This window comes from Falco cherrug, chromosome 6 (assembly GCF_023634085.1).
Source record: "Falco cherrug isolate bFalChe1 chromosome 6, bFalChe1.pri, whole genome shotgun sequence".
NCBI lineage: Eukaryota > Metazoa > Chordata > Aves > Falconiformes > Falconidae > Falco > Falco cherrug.
Genome location: NC_073702.1, coordinates 76258592 through 76276268, shown reverse-complemented (window position 1 = coordinate 76276268; position 17677 = coordinate 76258592). Strand labels below are relative to the sequence as shown.

The 17677-nt window shown below is 40.6% G+C and overlaps 1 protein-coding gene and 1 long non-coding RNA gene across 2 annotated transcripts in view; one reads left to right on the top strand and one right to left on the bottom strand.

The window, feature by feature from the left end:
• The first annotated feature begins 1125 nt into the window (after positions 1-1125).
• Positions 1126-17677, top strand: part of LOC114016476 (uncharacterized) — a 17715-nt gene continuing 1163 nt past the window's right edge. Inside the window, exons 1-5 of the long non-coding RNA XR_008732917.1 lie at positions 1126-3383; positions 5412-7646; positions 8978-9046; positions 10334-10899; positions 16416-16551. This is a non-coding gene — a long non-coding RNA (uncharacterized LOC114016476). The remainder of the gene's footprint in view (positions 3384-5411; positions 7647-8977; positions 9047-10333; positions 10900-16415; positions 16552-17677) is intronic.
• LOC102056108 (cysteine-rich venom protein TEL1) overlaps positions 8969-17677 on the bottom strand; it is an 18553-nt gene continuing 9844 nt past the window's right edge. Inside the window, exons 2-8 of the mRNA XM_027808654.2 lie at positions 15695-15756; positions 14285-14404; positions 13726-13813; positions 12463-12608; positions 11618-11712; positions 10002-10090; positions 8969-9084 (exon numbers count right to left, since the gene is read on the bottom strand). Coding sequence (XP_027664455.1) covers positions 9074-9084; positions 10002-10090; positions 11618-11712; positions 12463-12608; positions 13726-13813; positions 14285-14404; positions 15695-15756 — 611 coding nt within the window. The 3' untranslated portion in view covers positions 8969-9073. The remainder of the gene's footprint in view (positions 9085-10001; positions 10091-11617; positions 11713-12462; positions 12609-13725; positions 13814-14284; positions 14405-15694; positions 15757-17677) is intronic.

The following is a 17677-nucleotide window of genomic DNA, read 5'->3' as shown; positions in this document are numbered from 1 at the left end:
TGCCTTTTCCTGATCTCTAGCCCACACAGTACCTTGGTTAAGAATAAACCTCCTGAAAGACCCTGAACAAGACCAAACTAGACAGAAAAAAATTCCTCGAGTCATGGTCTCGAAGCAAGCCTGTAGGTTTATGAACTATGGCTCATAAATTTTGACCTTGTACGGAGGTCGTGGAAGGCCTCATCAATGGGAATAGTGGTCACCAGGCAGAATGAACCATGACTGACATGGAAAGATTTTCACCAATACAAAAGTCAAAAGGACAAAGTCCCCCCAAAATAGCACAAAAAAAGTCTCGGTTCTGAGCATGCAGGTACCTGAATCCAGTTATCCCAGGATAAGCTAGAGCTGGCAATGAATGGCTACCCACTGTGACTCCTCAAGTGTCTGCTCTTTCTCCACACACAGTAAAAAATAGGAGGTGATACATCCCTTTTTCATCATGCCTTTTGTTACCTCATGTTTATTACAGAATAAGAGCATATACATGGGCAGTTATTACAGAGCACTTCATGTCTCAAGACTCTTGCAATAGGTTTCCTCTACTTTTATTTGCGCAGGTCTTTACTCACACTGAGAATCACCTTTATTTGTGAGTATTAGATGTCATGAGAAATAGCTTTCAAAAAGCAAAGACTCACTACGTAATGAGATCGTTTCCGTGTAGTATTTTCAACCATCTTCCAGAACTGACACAGCTAAACATTTGTATTTAAGTCTTTAGATGATACTTGCTTTCCATCAGATTGCTTTAAACTGCTGTTTAAAGGGCCTTCTTTGCTGTAGATTATGAAACTGATTTTTAGAGTATGGACATACAGAAAATGAAGACCAGCTCTGATCTGTATACATTTGGTGTACTCACCCTTGTAGCAAAGGGTGTGTTAAGGGAAAGGTAACCTAGTTTGAAGCTTGACCCAGAGGGTGCTACAGAAACTCCTGCCTGCTGTCCAGAGAATCATTATGCCTTAACTAGGTGGGACAAACATTGCAACCAAGCAAAGAATATACGTTCTATATGCAAGATACAGAGATAAATTATTTGCAAAATTTATTAGTACAGCTGCCTGAGGCAGAATGGGGTTAAGCACCTAATTTTCACACCCTTACGTGTGTGAACTGAACTGATCCTGCTTTCAGGTGGAAGCAAGAGTCCCATGCATAGGGGTGTACGTGTTGGTAAGTGTCCCCAGAATGAAGTGTGGTGCATAGGGTGGAGGAGCACAAGCAGCTCTGGAAACGCCAGGGAATTATTTCAGTGCAGCACTGTGACTACATCCCGACTGTTTCACTTACTCATTTTTCTTTACTGCTGAGGACTGTGGGATTAAAGGCACTGGTTTGTACAGTGCTGGGGTTTTCTTGCAGCAGCAGGACTGCGTTCTTTTAAGAAATGTTGGATGTGTCCCTCTCTCTGAGTTGCATCACAGACTGAGTTAACAGTAGATCAGCTGCACAGCTGTCAGCAACGGTGCCCCAGTCCTGGGGAAGCTGAAGGACTCACACCACCATTGTGCTTTGTGCGTCTTCTACGTTGGAGAACTGGGCACTGACATCCGCAGCCAATCCACTCTCCTTAGGAAGTGTTTAATCCCTCTTCATGGCCACAGGGAGACCCAAATTACATTTCCAGAAAATTTAGATGCTAAATGGCTTTCTCTCTGCTTAGGTGGGAGTGGGTGTATGAAAGGTAAAGAGGAAGTGGTTTGATGCACAGTGAAAGACTGTGGTTTTGCTGAGCGATCTTTACCCGTCACGGTTGGAGTGACAGAGCCCTGCCTTGTCTAGCAGCCAGGAAGGTCGCAGAAGAATAGACAGGAAAATCTTCCTACCTAATGATGACAGCTGGTCTGTACCATAGCCCAGCCCCAGGTGGACAAAGCTCAGCTGTTGAGGCACTCTCTTCTCTTCCTCATACTTGGGATTTATCACCAGGTGTTTCTGTTAGAGCACACAGCTGATTTTCCCCTTTCTTTGCAGTTGGCTGTTCAGACATGAAGACCTCAGTGTTTTCAAAGAAAGTGCTGGGATAAGATGCTGCTTTCACTCGTGCAAAAAGCTGGAGTGAGCTCAAAGTCACCTCCCACCAAAATGGGGCAATCTTCACCCAAACCAGCTCCTGCAGTTGAGGTGAGCCTGCTGGACCAATTCCCACCCACAGTCCTGCCTTCCTTATCCTTTCCTTTTAATTTTTTCCCTTCACAGCTCATCTACTTAATAAGGACTACAAGCACATCAACTTATTGTGGGTTAGGAGGGACCGTGCCAATAGCTGAAGTGGGGAAAGAGATGAAAGAAGAGAAAAAGGGAGCTCAGCCATCTCTTCTAAATACACTCCTGGGACGAAGCTGATTTGAAGCCATCTGATAGTTCCCCACTGCTGCTGCGGGAGATTCTGTTCCTTTCTGTGTCTTCATGTCTCAGTAGCAGCCAGACTGTGGATAGTTTTTTGTCAGGTTAGGAAATGGAATCAACTCAGTAAGGAGGAAACACAGTGGTGGCACTGGAGATGATCTTCTTCTTCCAACAGTGGTAACCTCTGTAAGCCACCCCAGGTAACTTTGCTTCCATGGTGCTGTCAGAACAGCATTAACAGCAAAACTTATGGAAAAATTGACATAAATTGTTTGTCACGGCACTACTGCTAAATGATAAGCTTTGCAAACTATGGCCAAAACATATTATAGGCAGAATAATAACTATACTTATAGCAATGGACATTCCCTGCCACTGACAGCTGAAAAATTAAAAGGTTTATTCTTGACATATTAGTGAGGGGTTGGTCTGTGGACAGGCCGAGACTCAGATTAAAGGACTCCTGCAGAGAGCTCTGGGACAAATACAGCTGCTTAAATCCAGATGTATGGCCCTAACTGCCTCTGATAGCTCTCTGCCATGCCAAGGGAAATCTGTAACCCTTACACATGCCACAGCACAGAGGGAGTGGGAGGATTAAAACCTTGTTTTGTGTTAAATTTAAAGAAGCCACTCCTTCATCAGTCTTTTGTTGCAATTTACATCTAATTTGGAGACACTCACCTCTTGTGTAAGGCACTGTGCAGGCAGCTTGGATGCCAAACAGATGATTGTGGATGCCATGGCTGGATTTTGGGGTGGAAAATGTCAGGTTCTGCAGCATTTCTTGGATCAGCTGAGGGCACAGATGATCTCTGGTCCTCGTAAGATCTGAATACACCTATTGTATTCTTTTACAACTGCAAAAGGATAAAACAATAAACTACAAATATGCAAAACTAGCTGTAGATTATTTCTGTTTTCTTTAAAGGTTGTCTTATCTTTCTTACCTGTCCAGCAAGCTGATGTAGCAGAGCAAGTCGACAGACATAAGTCAGAAGATCCATCCAAAAATGGCATGGAACGAGGTGAACAATGTTCATCACTTTGTTGTACAACACTGGTCTAAAGGCTTATCTGTGGCTAACTGTTACAGACAAAATTAATGAGGATTATCCCCATACAAGTGGACAAGACACCTGTCTGCCCAACATGACTAATAGTTGAAGTACAAAAGTCCCAGTTTTTTTAAGGCCATTATGAAGTCCATTATATTTTTTATGCCATCATTACTCTTGCAGAACTGAATAAAAACATGCCTGATGCAGACTGTGAAAAGTCTGGTACTAGATACAGCATAGTATGTAGCGGGTGATGACTCAGCCTCAGAGGAAATGTGTTTGATGAAAGCAATGTTACGTATGACAGGTTAAAAGTTAGACAAACAGTACGGAAGGATGAACAGCACTGAGAGGAATTAACTGGATGGGAGCACCTCCACCACCCCCACCACCCCAACCCCCCATATATTTTGTTGTTTTGTGTAAACTTACAATTCCAACTAATTTCTCTGTATTTATATAATTATGTGAGAGAAGATTAAGCCAAACGTATGTGCTTCTGCAAAAATGCAGGAAAACAAATATACTAAAAAACAATGCATTCATTCAATGTAGCAATCAAACTTGTGTGAAAGGTTTAAATTCAACTTCATTATGGTCCTACACTCCCAATCTTTGTATGTTCACTGCACCCTCTCTCTTTTTAGTTGTCATCCAGTTAGTTTTAGCTCAGGAATGGGAAGTTTTATCTACCATGCAATTTCAGCTACTTGTGACATGCATTTCAAAAAGTCAAGCTGTATTTCCTTTCAATGCTTAGGACTTTCTTTAGGACTGTATTTGAATTCTACGTGATTTTCCACATTTTGATCAATGAATTCATATAAGTTTACATAGCAGGATATTGAAGTGATTGCAGAGCCGACATTTCTTGGCTTCCTCAAATGTTAATAACTTATGTTTAGTGTGAAAAAGGGAAAAAGAATTGATAGTTACATTAAAAATGTAACTGTCAGTAAGTTACATTAATAAGTGGACAGGATGTTAAATTTCATTAGCATATTTTAAAACATTAATATTTGTCAACTGTATTATCTAATGATGATTGATGCCTTTTGCAGTAAGTACATTCTTGCCTTTGTGATACACGTCAGGCAGAACTTTGGTGAAAGCTGTCAGGCAGATTAAAGAAATAGAGCTCCCTTTTCAAATATCAAGAAAGAACTGCAAGAAATTCACTGGACATATCATCAAAAGTCAGTTTTCAACAGTTTAATTTCATTTGTGAGATTTGTTGGTTTGTGTTGCCCACTTTCCGAGTTATCCTTGTATTAAGGCCACGTGATTGTCTGGTTGCTAGCTCTGTCTTTTAAAATGTGGAGTTTGGTCCTTGGATGTTATATGGATATAAATAAATAAAAAGATGCAAGCAAAAAGAAGCAAAAAAAAAAAAAAAGCCTATTCATGTGAAGATAGTCTTGAAGAAAGACAACATGGAGTCGTTTTTCTCCTGCTGTTGATTACATGTATACAAATTGGAGGTTATAATAGGTCTCGCCAAGCTTTGAAATGCATTGCCATTTATTCACTATTTACTTCTCTTATAAAGCCTATTGGATGTACAGGTGCATTGTTAAATGGTATTGTCCTGCCGTTTAAAACATTCACTGGTTTAAGGAAAGGTAGCTTTGTGTTGAGGGATGTTATTTAAAAACTAGAGATCCTTCTTGTAGTTACTTTGCTCAGGTGGATGTGCATTCTGTTTCTTTCAGCTCCTTTTCACAGAGAAGAAATTTTATTGTAAAACATGTTGAATACCTTCTCCTTGAACTTTGGGAAAGAGTTTTTGCCTCATGCAGCCAGGACAAAGCCTAAGTCAAAAGCAATGCATGGTTTCAGGAGGGATTTTTCAAACCCACCACACATAACAAGACTTCAAAATTTTTCCATCCTCACTACTGAAACGTTGTAGCACTTCAAAGTGTTAAATCAATCAAGGCTCTAGGCACACATTTAAAAGCCTACTTTTTTTGTGTGTTTGTTTTTGCTTTGCAGGTTGCAAGAACATTTCTTCAGATTCTGAAAACTAAGTGAATTAAGGCTCACGGCATGAGAGAGGTATAAAATGCATCTGTCTTACAGCTTTCAGAAGGCTTCATACATCCTAGGAATATCCAGAAGTTTTCATAACTATTGATAACTTTAAATGTTTCTCTTTTAGCACTAAAAGGATGTCATGACTATCGGATAGCAAATCTGGGGAAAGAGCAAAACTCATTTCTGCCTGCCACAGGATTTTTCCACCTACCTTTAAAAGACAATATTTTTCAAATAGCAAGAGGCAGGATACTGCCTTAGCTGAACTGTGCATATCAGCAGGTTTTGCTGTTCTTGTTACACCATTGCACAAGTGAAAGAATTCTTGCAGTTTAGACATAAATCTAAACTGATTTGTGGTCAGGCAGTTTGACTACTTAGGCTCATGCCGACTGAATTCTTTCCTTTCCTTTCCTTTCCTTTCTTTCCTTTTCCTTTCCTTTCCTTTCCTTTCCTTTCCTTTCCTTTCCTTTCCTTTCCTTTCCTTTCCTTTCCTTTCCTTTCCTTTCCTTTCCTTTCCTTTCCTTTCCTTTCCTTTCCTTTCCTTTCCTTTCCTTTCCTTTCCTTTCCTTTCCTTTCCTTTCCTTTCCTTTCCTTTCCTTTCCTTTCCTTTCCTTTCCTTTCCTTTCCTTTCCTTTCCTTCCCTTTCCTCTCCTTCCCTTTCCTCTCCTTTCCTCTCCTTTCCTCTCCTTTCCTTTCCTTTCCTTTCCTTTCCTTTCCTTCCCTCTCCTTTCCTTTCTGTGTACTTTTCCACATGAACCAGGGGCCCATGATATGGGACATACTTTAGGTACCGTCCTAGAGCAGCCAGCTGTCGGAAGGGAGCTCCATCAGAAGTAGGCGAGAAGGAGAAATGGGAAATGACCCCTTTCTATGGGTTTTCCCATGGCAGCTCCTTGTGCCCTCTGGATCCTTGGTAAAGGCAGGAAGGGTTTCAAGAGTTTTACCTTGAAAAGTGAAACCACCCAGGACAGGACATACTAGGAGAAATGCACACTCTGATGTGGAGACTCCAGTGACCACAAGGAGCTATCAGGGACAAGGCTTGCTGTCTTGCAATACGTTACAAAGCATACAGTATAACAGCTTTTAAATCTTTTACCAACACTGCCTGGTTGCAACATGACCGCTGGGTACCAGAGTCAGTCACTAAACTTCTCTCATGCCCTAGAAACCAGTAGCTGGACCTCACATAAAGCAGTGGTCATAGTTATCTTCCTTCCAAAATATGCTTAAATAAAAAAAGGTTGTTGTTGGAGGTCTGCCTTTTACCAGTTTGCTTTGTAGGGGAAGAATGTGTTGGGGGAATAGGAGACTGGCACAATGCCAGTCTGCAGAACAGCCAACATTTATGAAGAAGGTACTGTAAGCCCCAAGTTAAATGTTATTTGGGATGGGTGAGGGAAACACTCTGTGTTCCACTTATCGAAGGTATGTCCCTTTGGAGAGAAGAATAATATAAAATTCCTTGAAGCAAACAGGAGCAGGTTAATGTTTCTGTGGCACAGCACAGGACATCTTGGGGTTCCTGCTCTAAGGGTTGTTTATACCATTATAAATCTATTGATTGTTATTACCTCCCCATATCTTGCATCTCCTAAGTACCAGTTATCCATTTTATACTAAACTGCAATGGATTAAAATCCCTGCATATTTCTTAGCACAGAATCATCTCTTCATGTTTCTTGGAAGTAATCTGGGAACCTAGAACTCGTTTTTGTCCAAGAAAATGACCTAAATATGCTTGTGGCAAGGATCTGACCCACCTTTACCCAAGAAAAATGTTCAGTGAGGGCTTTCCATCCATTGGCAAAAGCTGTCTTCAGCTGTGATTGTAACTTGTGGCTGGCAAAGGTCATGGACATGACATGCAAGAGCTGTGCAATTAGCTCTGGATGGTGGTACTGGCCGCCTGTGCAGACATCTAACCACATTGCCAGATGCCTTTGTGTCTGCCCCCTGCACAGGAGATGTGTGTGTTCAGCAGCTTGTATGTGCCATGTCTTATTATTTTCATCTGAACTGCATCTCCCTAGTTTGCAAATGTCTTCCGCAGCTTTGTCGAACATACTACCAAAGCCAAAACAACATCCACTCGTCTGAGTCACTCACTGAAGAAAGTTTGGTTTGGCAAGATCAGCTCAGGACAAATCCATTATGGTATTTTCTACTCTACTGATTAAAAAATGTCAGGTAAACAATTTGCTCCACTGTCTTCCTGGATATCTAAATCAGACTGATTGACCTTTAGTTCCCTGTGTCCTCATGGATAAGATAGATGTGTGAGGGCTAATTTTGACTTCATTACATTACTTCTTTCCTCTTGTGTGTGACTGAGAAATTAATTCTTGAGGTATGGTTTATGACAGCAGGGAAGAGATTTCTAGACCCATGGACTTTTACAGGAGTGGGGGTAACAGGTCTACCCATTTCCTTAATGGTAACTTTGGAAGAGCTATTGCATCATCATTCTTACCTGGACCTCTGCTATTTACTTAAGAGTGCAGTAAGCCACATCCCAGTACTCACATCTATGTCCTGGCATTGCTTAATTTACTAGTAAGGATATACTCAAATGAGAAGGCTGTATATCAGGGAGGGAAAAAGTGGTGGAGATGAATGAGAAAAAAATAACCCCAACAATATGCACTTTGAATAGTGAATCCAGGCTTTTATACTTAATGCTCATCTTTCATACTAGAAAGCAATGCCACTGAAATGAATGATTTAGAAATGTGTGTTGAAATTGCCAATGAACTGAATGAGTCAGAAATGTGTGCTGAAGTTATTTTGTGCCAAAGACTCTGGGACTGAGAATTTTAATTATGACAGCAGCTTCCTTACTAAAAGAGGACTGGAATGCGAAACCATTGCCAGGTGAGACTAAAATAACATTTAGTCCCACTACTGACTTCACAGAAGAACACCTGCTTCCCAAAGGTCACAGAAGTGGATACCGCATGTTGTTTATGCTAAAGTTCATTTCTGTCTGAAAGAGTCTGAAGGAACTGTATTTGCCTAGGAAATCTTCAGTTTCTCATATGGACTGTTTCTGCGTATCCTGCTAATGAATCAGGCTCCCTTCAAGACCTAATGCTAATAAAGTCACAAAGTTGGTGAAAGTTTAGTGAACTGTATTTCATGGTGATAAGAAAGAATGAAAATCACAGTGAAGTGGTCAGTGAAAAATGTGTAACTAAATGATTGATAGAGCAAACCCAGATATTTAAGAAATAATTTTGCAAGACTTGTGTTAAAAGTAAAGTTCTGAAATGCAAATACCTCTCCCCTTAGCTATGTTTTAGTATGAATTAAGCCCTTTTCTCAGTCAGTTGTTCTTCATTAGAAGGCAGATTTGGTTACCTGTATTTATGCTAAGTGCAATCTTATACTACCGGCAAAATTATTAATTTAAATTAAATTTAAATTAAATTGAGGCAGGGTTGAGTCTATTTTTGGGAAAAAAGTCACTGAGGAGATGGATGTCCAGGAAGGGAAAAGCTGCACCTTTTATCTTATTTCAGTTTTGCATTGGCAGGAAGCAGGGCAGTGAACTTGATGAAGCTATGGGAAATCCAGGAGACTATGCCAAGGTAGTTGGAATAAACGTCTTCAAACTTTCAAAGCTTGGCTGAAAAATAATTGAAACACAATATTAATATTAAATGGGAATTGAAAATGCACAATGTTTCCTTTCAGAATATTTTTTTCATCAGTATTTCTTTTCTCTCAAATTTTTTTCCTCTTTGTTGCCATTTACTCCATAGCAGCATCCAAAACCTTTGATCACCCAGACAAAAATCTCTAACTCTTTCAAAGAGATTTCTCACTGAATTTGCAAGGTGGTCTGAAGGTTTATTCCTTTATTCAACAGCCTGTTATGACAATTAGGTTAATTCCGTAACAGAAGATTGAAAGTAAATCTTGCATTATGAGACTCAGCCCATATGCTTTTCTGTTAGAATTCTTAAAATTCAGATTTGCTACTTGGTCTTATCAGGTGTGTTGCTACTTCTACTTGATCAGTCACCTTTGTTTAATGGAAGAAGAAGAAAAAAAGATAAAAGAGTCCCCTCCTTCCCTGGCATATCCTAGATTCAAAGATGACAATTGCCTCTCCTGGTATGGCTCATATTTTGTGCTACCATTAGTATAAACATACACTTGACCTCACTTGCAGCCAACGTGTCTTCTTACACTAGGAAGTATTCATGAGAGTTTCCATATGGAAACCCAGACATTATCATCTTTGATGAAGATATCTAGGGCATATCTTGATCCATGAATTGGAGGGTATCAGCATCCCAATGCACACTAACCACTGTCTAACATTTGCCCACACTTAGCACAGATTCCTTCTTTAGTTTCACTCCACAAGTCATCCCACCTAGGTAAAGCACCTAGCACAGTGAAGCATGGGTCTGTAATAGCACTTTTGGCCCTGTATTTGAACAAATAATTTCACAACTTTTCCAATTGCATAAACAGATCGGTATTTTTAAAAGCATCAACTTTACCCAAGTCACAAAAAAAATGTTTAAAACTTACTGCATAATCCATTGTCACAAGCATCAGGGCAATCACCACAGGGTTCTCCTTCTTTGTAGGGTGTCGGGATTGAACTTCGTATATTCCCCCTGAAACATCAACATTACCAACATAAACTATAATGTCACTATAACATGTCTGAGAATAATATACAGATGCATACCTATAGTAATTTACACTCAGTCTTTGGCTATATGTGAACTTTTATATATATGTGTGGGATTTCTCTGGAAAGGTTAGGGCGGGGGGGGGGGGGGATATGACAGGATTTGCAGGGGGGATTTGCAGGGGGTGCTTCTGTAAGAACCCACCAGAAGCTGCCCCTGTTTCAGACAGAGCCAGTGCCAGCCAGCTCCAGGTTGGACCTGCTGCTGCCCAAAGATGAGCCCATCAGCTCTGAAGCCACCAAGATGAGTGCAGAAGAAGGCAGGAGGTGTTCCAGGTGCCGGAGCAGAGATTCCCTGATTCCCTGACAGCCCATGGTGAGGACCATGGTGAGGCAGGCTATGCCTCTCAGCCTGTGGAGCAGATATCCACCCTTAAGCCCATGGAGGATCCCATGCAGGATCCATGCTGCCTGAAGGAGGCTGTGACCCCATGGAGAGCCTGTGCTGGAGCAGGCTCCCAGCAGGACCTGTGACCTGGTGGGGGACCCACACTAGAGCAGTCTGTTCCTGGAGGGCTGCACCCCATGGAAAGAACCCACGGTGGAGCAGTTCATGAGCAGCAGCTGGTGGGAAGGACACACACTGAAGTTTGTTAAGGACTGTCTCCCATGGGTGGAACCCCATTCTGGAGCGGAAGAAGAACATGAGGAGGAAGGAACGGTGCAGACAAGGTACAATGAACGGACAGCAAGCTCCATCCCCATCCCCCTGTACTGCCCGGGGGGAGGAAGGTGAGAAACTCTGAGTGAAGTTAAGCTTGGGAAGAAGGGAGGGGTGGGCATAAGGTGGGCTTGGATTTTTTTTTCTCATTATCCTGATCTGTTTGATTGATAATAAATTAAGTTTATTTCCTCAAGTCGAGCCTGTTTTGCCTGTGAGAGTAAATAGTAAGTGACCTCCCTGTCCTTACCTTGACCCACGAGTTTTTTGTCATATATTTTCTCCCTATCTTCTTGGGGAGGGAGAGTGATCAAGTGGCCACTGGCAGTCAGCCAAGGTCAACCCACCACAACATATTGCCATGTGAATGTGAATATGAAAGTAAATTTTAGGTAGTTTATGAAATCATCACTCTGCCTCAAAATTCCCACTCAACCTTTTAGGTTTTAGTATTATTTATAGTCACAACTGTACTGTACACATTGATATGCCTTTCTGAACCAAGATTTTAAGTAGAACATGGAAAATATTTGTGATTTATTACTATGAAAATCAGGATTTTTAAGCAAATGGTATTTAATCTGAAAATCAGTGTCACTTGCATGTGGTTTATGCTTTTGTTTCTTTGACAATTCTTTTGATGAGTATGTTTCTGTTGTCTCATATTCCTAATACATTCTTCAGACCTGTTCCTCAGCTATGGGTGATGTGTACTATTACAAATTTCACCATCTCCTGACTAATTTTGATAATGTAAAAAGAAGTTCCAGAATAAGAATTTATACGTACATGGGACAGTATTGGCAGACATAGAAGTATTTGTATCTACTGTTGGGACAGTAAGCGACAGCACATCCAATTTGGTAAGAATTGTACCAAACCATCTGTAGATATAAGAAAAAGAATCATGGGAGAATGAAAAATACTCATTTAAAAATCATTAAAGTACAATATGCATTACAGAAACATTTGCAACCAAGTTAAGGCACTTTATTTACACTTTAAAGTAAAATGCAAGTCCCACCTTGCTAGAAAAAAGTTTTTTCCCCCTGTTTTCACCTCTGATCCAAGGAACATTTAGGATATAATGATAATAATTTATCACACAATTATAAAACATTTGAGTTAAACTGTTTCAATTATGTATGTTTTCATTCCATTAAAAACTGTTGAAGAAGATGTAGGAATCATCATATAAAATTTTGCATCCTGTATTTTGTGCAGGTGAACAGAGGAGATTATCATAAACCATTATCCAACTGGAAACTCTCTGAGTCAATGGAAAGCTGAAGATTGTAACAAACCTATTTATATTTTCTCCCTGATAGTTAAACAACCCTATTCTTCCAGTGCCTGAGCAGCTGTCAGATGTTAAACAAGCAAATAAATTTCTTCCCTTTGTTTCTTCCTGAAGTTTTATAATATCAGTATCTTTACTCTCTACTCTGTAAGGACACTTAGCCTATTGTTTTCATTTTAATTCTGTTACTTTGAAAGTTTTCATCTTTTGTCAGAATAACTCTCATGTCTCGATTGTACTTGTTCCCTTTAAAGATAATCAGAGGGTAAAAGTTGCTTAGCTCAGATATAGATATTTATTTATTCAGCCTGAAATATAAAAAAGCTGCATCTACCTGAGTGTAATGGCCGATGACAGCACCTGGTGTTTTTGCTCCAGTTCCGTATTTGAAATCTTCCTTCTCATCATACCAGGACTGAATAACATCTGGCCATGAGAAAGGGGCAGATGACATGAAGAGATTTTCACCACACTGTGTAGCTGAAAAAAGAAAGGTATCGAGAAATACATAAAAGATACACTTGTGAGAAAAAGACAGTAAAATGTGATATGTTTTCCATGGAAGTCCTCATCCTAGATTGGACAGCAGAGTGGTTTTGTTCCCAGTTCAGGGACATCACCTTTTGTCAATACTGAAGTTGTCACTGGACAAGTTTGCAGCATGGCCAGCCTGTTTGGCTGGTAGTCTGTTTGTTGCCATACCCTCTGCATCTCTGTAGCTACACCTGCATACGTGCACCACAGATTCATGACTGTAATTTTGCTCTTTAGAAGTTAGCAACCTAGTAATTATTCAGGTCACAGCTCAGTAGTCTTGGGAAAATCCAAATAATTCAAAGCTTACTTCTGGTACACAAGAAGGTGTCTACACTGTCTTCACTTACTGTTTTATCCAGGTCCAACCCTACTGTGTACACATTAGTTCTCACCTGGGATTCAGCTCAGCAAGAAGCAGAGGATTTGGCTTTTAGGCAGACAGTATGGGGACTGAAGGACAGTCCACATCTTTGTACAGCATAGACAGAAGTCAGTCAACAACACATCAGGCACTGATCGTGGCTATTTTTAACATAGCATAGCTGTAATTTCAATATCCAGTGACTGAAGTGTTTATATGAGTCTCCGAGATAGTTATAGGTTGCAAGCTGCCGGGGGACTTAAAACCTATGAGTCTTAGAAATTATGCTTAGTACCACCAGATGGTTTTGGACCTTCACCCTTTTCCCATTCCTTCCCAGACGGTTTCATCCAGCACATGCAAGATGGTTTCTGCGGCTAACTGGGTCTTGATTCTCTTCTTTCTGATGGATATTTTGAGAGAATGTGCTTTCTCACTATGATTTTTTTTTCCCCCACCTACTGAAGAAAATGGGATACATCTATGTAAAACTGATACAATTGGGATGAGAATGGGATTAAACTTTTCTTACTTACTGGACAAATTTATATCTAGATTTTTGCCATTGTCTCATGCACCAACAAAATCACATTGAATATAAATGGCATCTCAAAGAAACCCCACCAAACCCCAACAACTGAACCAGTCACATCAGTGACATGTATGACATCATTCAGTTAGCACTCATGCTTCACTTACTGGTTCTCCTCATGCTAGCGGGACTGTGACTTAAAGTACATTGATTGGCCCATTCTTGGGCATTCGTTGCAGCTGGAGGACACCATGCCTTAATGAAAAAAGAAAATAGAAGTAATTCATATGTGTACTAATTAATAACCCCTCCTGAAGGAAAATTTTGAAATTATGCTTCAAATCAGAAAAAAAAAATAAAAATCCTTTTCTTCCCCTTTTTTGGGGGGCAGGGAAAGTAGGAACAAAATCACTATGCACCCAAGAGAATAGAAACTGTAAAGACTGATGAATAATGCATAAGAAAGAAATGCACCATGCCATGGCTTCTCCTTTTCTTTTTCCTCCAGAAGAAAAAGACATTATTGTTCATACACCAGAGAAGTTTCCAGACTTTTTTTTCCACCTACCCAGTTTTAAGTTTCTCTTGGTGCTGGCCACGCTCAACCCTTAGGAAATGTCTGGAGAGTGAATTTGAGGCTACATAAAATAATGTGGCCTTGCATACAGTCCTGTATCTCTCAGAGTCCTTTACACATTAAAAATATATTTACAGCATGCAACTTACCATCTTCAACATGTTGCTAGCAGTTGGTTTCACTCCTCTCCTGAGGGCATTATGTCTGTCAACAATCAGCTTTTGCTGATCTGCTTTGCTAGTTGACAAAGCATCCAGACCTTCAGGTTCCTAAATTGCAAGAACATGTTATATTTCTTTTTAATTTGAATGTAACTAAATCCTGTATCCTGTCTAGGAAATATTAAAATACCAAGATGCTGCTATCAGCCAAAGAGAGAATCCTCGTGGTGGAGGAGGTACTGTGAGATGCTTTATCTCCTAAGCGTCGCTAGGGGTGCTTCTATGTGAAGTAGCACTTTCAGCGGTTTCACAGTGTAGAGGTTAACACTAATAACACTAGCTCCTGTGTCATATCTGCCAACCTTCTGTGATGGCTGAGATATCCTGGAATGCCTCGTGTGCCTGTAGACTCTTAAATTTAGGCAACTGAATCAGACTGATTTTACTATTATCATAATTTCCTTCATGAGATTTTGAGGAAACAGGATCTAAGAATCATCTGAAGACATGAATGTGCTTAACTTGTGTTCCCCTTCTTCAGTATTTTAAACATGCCTATCAATGTTTTTTATTCTAGGAACCTGTTGTTTAATCACAAGATCATAACAGACCTCTTGTGGTACTTCATCAGGACATCCCACTGAACAAAAAAAGTGCAACTGTTTTTCATGCCATAGATTTTCTTCCACTCCTGCCAAAACTGACAGCATTTTCCAAACTTTTGTTGTGTTTTCTCATTAAAACACATCCATGTGAAGAACTGAGCCTTCTCTTTATGACCATTCTCACTAGTCTTCTAGACTGAAGTATGGAGAGCAGAAATTGAGTAATTAAGGGGAAAATGTAATCAAGCCTTTGGTCACAGTAGTTTTTCTGAAGTAGAAGTAGCAAACTTCAAACTTCACACTAAGTATGGGTTGGGAGGAACTACTTTAAGTGTGTGTTGAGTATGTTAGTTCATTTAACTGTTTGAGGGAAATCGGTGATACATGTGGAGAGGATGGGACTGTGCACAAACGGAGAGGCACATAGCTCAAGGATCTGTCGGACTAGAAAGGGAGAGTAGTAGGCAAGTGCTGCCTGTAAAACTGTGGGGAATTAGTAGGAAGGGAGATCCAGATTACTGGATGTGTCTATGGAAGCTTCTGGAAAACATAGCTATCTCTGACCTAACTCATAAGTAACACTGAGTCTAGAGACAGTTTAGTCTGCAAGTGTGGAACCAATCTACTGCTTTGAAGTTAAACAAACTTCAAGGATAAATGCTTTCCAGATCCTAGACATCTACTCAGACTCTTTCTGCATGTGATCGGTGCACAGGGGAAAACCAATATTCAGTTAGACCACAAGTGCCTCGGGTCCCACCCCCATTTTCCGAGTACAAATTGTGGATCCTACCTCTCCAATGGACGGAGGCAGCACAGCTGCGAGACACAGAAATACCACTGGCAGAATCATCTCTGAAAAGAGGAGAGGGAGGATTTCATTTATTTTTTTGTGAAGCTTTCGATTCTCTGAATATATAATGCCTCTTTCTCCTGTGTATTTCCTGGTTGTTTCTTGAGTAGCAAGGTAATGTTTACTTTCTTTCCTCCTTCTCTCCTCCTCCCATTTTTAGTAGTAAAAAAATAAAATTCATTCCCCCTCTGCATTTCCAAGTTTCTATGAATCAACTGCTTTGTACATCTCATGCTCCCTGCTGTAATCCTGTCCAAATACCTTTACCTGTATTCACAGTACAGAAGGACATTCATGCTTCCCTTCCTCTAGGAAACCTTCTGCTCCTTCCCACCCTGTGGAATGGCTGGGGAGGGATGCTGCTTTTAGCTTGTTTGTGTCTGTGTTAGTCTGACGCTTCCGCTACTCCCTGTTGCTGGCTTTGACTGGACTGCGTTGGTTAAAAGGGAATTAGACACTCAGCCCAGATGCAGACCTCTACACTTAGGTGTCTGAGTCAGGATTCAAAACCCTTAACAACCAGCACAGCAGAGCCTTGCACGAGCTGAAGCAGAACTGCCTGGACCAGAAATGGACCAGCGCTGGCTTCCTGGGAAAGACTTGTTTCAGAAAGCTTTTCTGGTTTTTATTTTTTCAAAGACAGCTCTTAATTATATTACAGGTAGCGTGAAAGAACAGCAGAAATGAGAGCCTTCTCTCATGGAAGAAGCAAGCACCAGAGGCTGGACTCTAAGGCTCTGCTTGCTCAGGAGGCTCCAAGCCCCATACCATCCCACTGCAATGATCCGGGAGGTCACGTAAGTCACTTCAGTGTTCAGGTGTCTGATTGCAATCAGTCATAGGAGTTATGTTCATCTGGTTTCTCCTTAGTTACCTTGGGCAGGCAAGCAGGTGACTAGGGGGAAATTTACTTATTTTGGCATTTTTCCCAGCTTCCCACTCCCAGGGAATTTATGGGCACATTACCGCAGAGATATATTATTAGCCTAAGTTACTTGTTTTTGAGGGACTGCTGGTTTTAGTTTTAATTTATTCTTGGGGAAATGCCAATAGGCTTTGCTGATCTTTTCATATTCAGCAAAGCCACTTTACCTCGAGGCAACCAGCTTATATAAAACACAAGGTGCTCCGGCTCGTGGAGAACGTGTGGGTAAGAAAAACTCTGCTTTTTCAAATGGTACAGCAAGGCCCATTTTCCTCACTCGCTTGCTCACATTGCTTTGGGCAACCCACAGTCCCCAGCCTGTAGGCAGGGACACGGCTACAACCCTACTAAAGAGCTAAGCCCGTTGAAGTGGGCTGTGGCTGTGGGCAGCTGTTGCTTAGAGGCCAAAAAACTGGGCAAACTGGCCACATCGGTACAATTAAACTCTCACAGCCTTCAAAATAGGGTGGCTTATTCTAAGCACTTGTAGTTGAGGAAAGACCTAGTTGATCCAGGAGAAAAACACACTGGTAATTAACAGTAGAAGTCATTGATTTCCTTTTCTTAGTATTACGTTGCATCACTTAAGTTTAATTTTGACATCACCTATGCCTCCTTGGAGTACTTTATGGTCACAGAAGTCTTTTCTTACTAACTTTTCTACCACTAATTTCTCAGAGATGTTACAAAACTTCACAGCGTGTATGACCTAGGTGTTTAGCAATATAAGATTATACTCCAAATAGCATGAAAAAATCTTAATTCACTTAATTTCTAACTAGAAAGTACGTAGAGGTGGTGGTTTATTTTTTTTAGCTGTACCCAAGTTGCAAGCAAAAATACGTCTTTTGAGTGCAAAATGTGATGATATGCAAATAGAAAACAACCTTTTTTGCACCTGTAACATGTTAAACCAAATTCTTTGTTTTAAAGGAAAAATAACTCTTTATTGAAATTGTGAAGCTTTCTATTTTGGAAACCAAACTGAAAAATCTAAC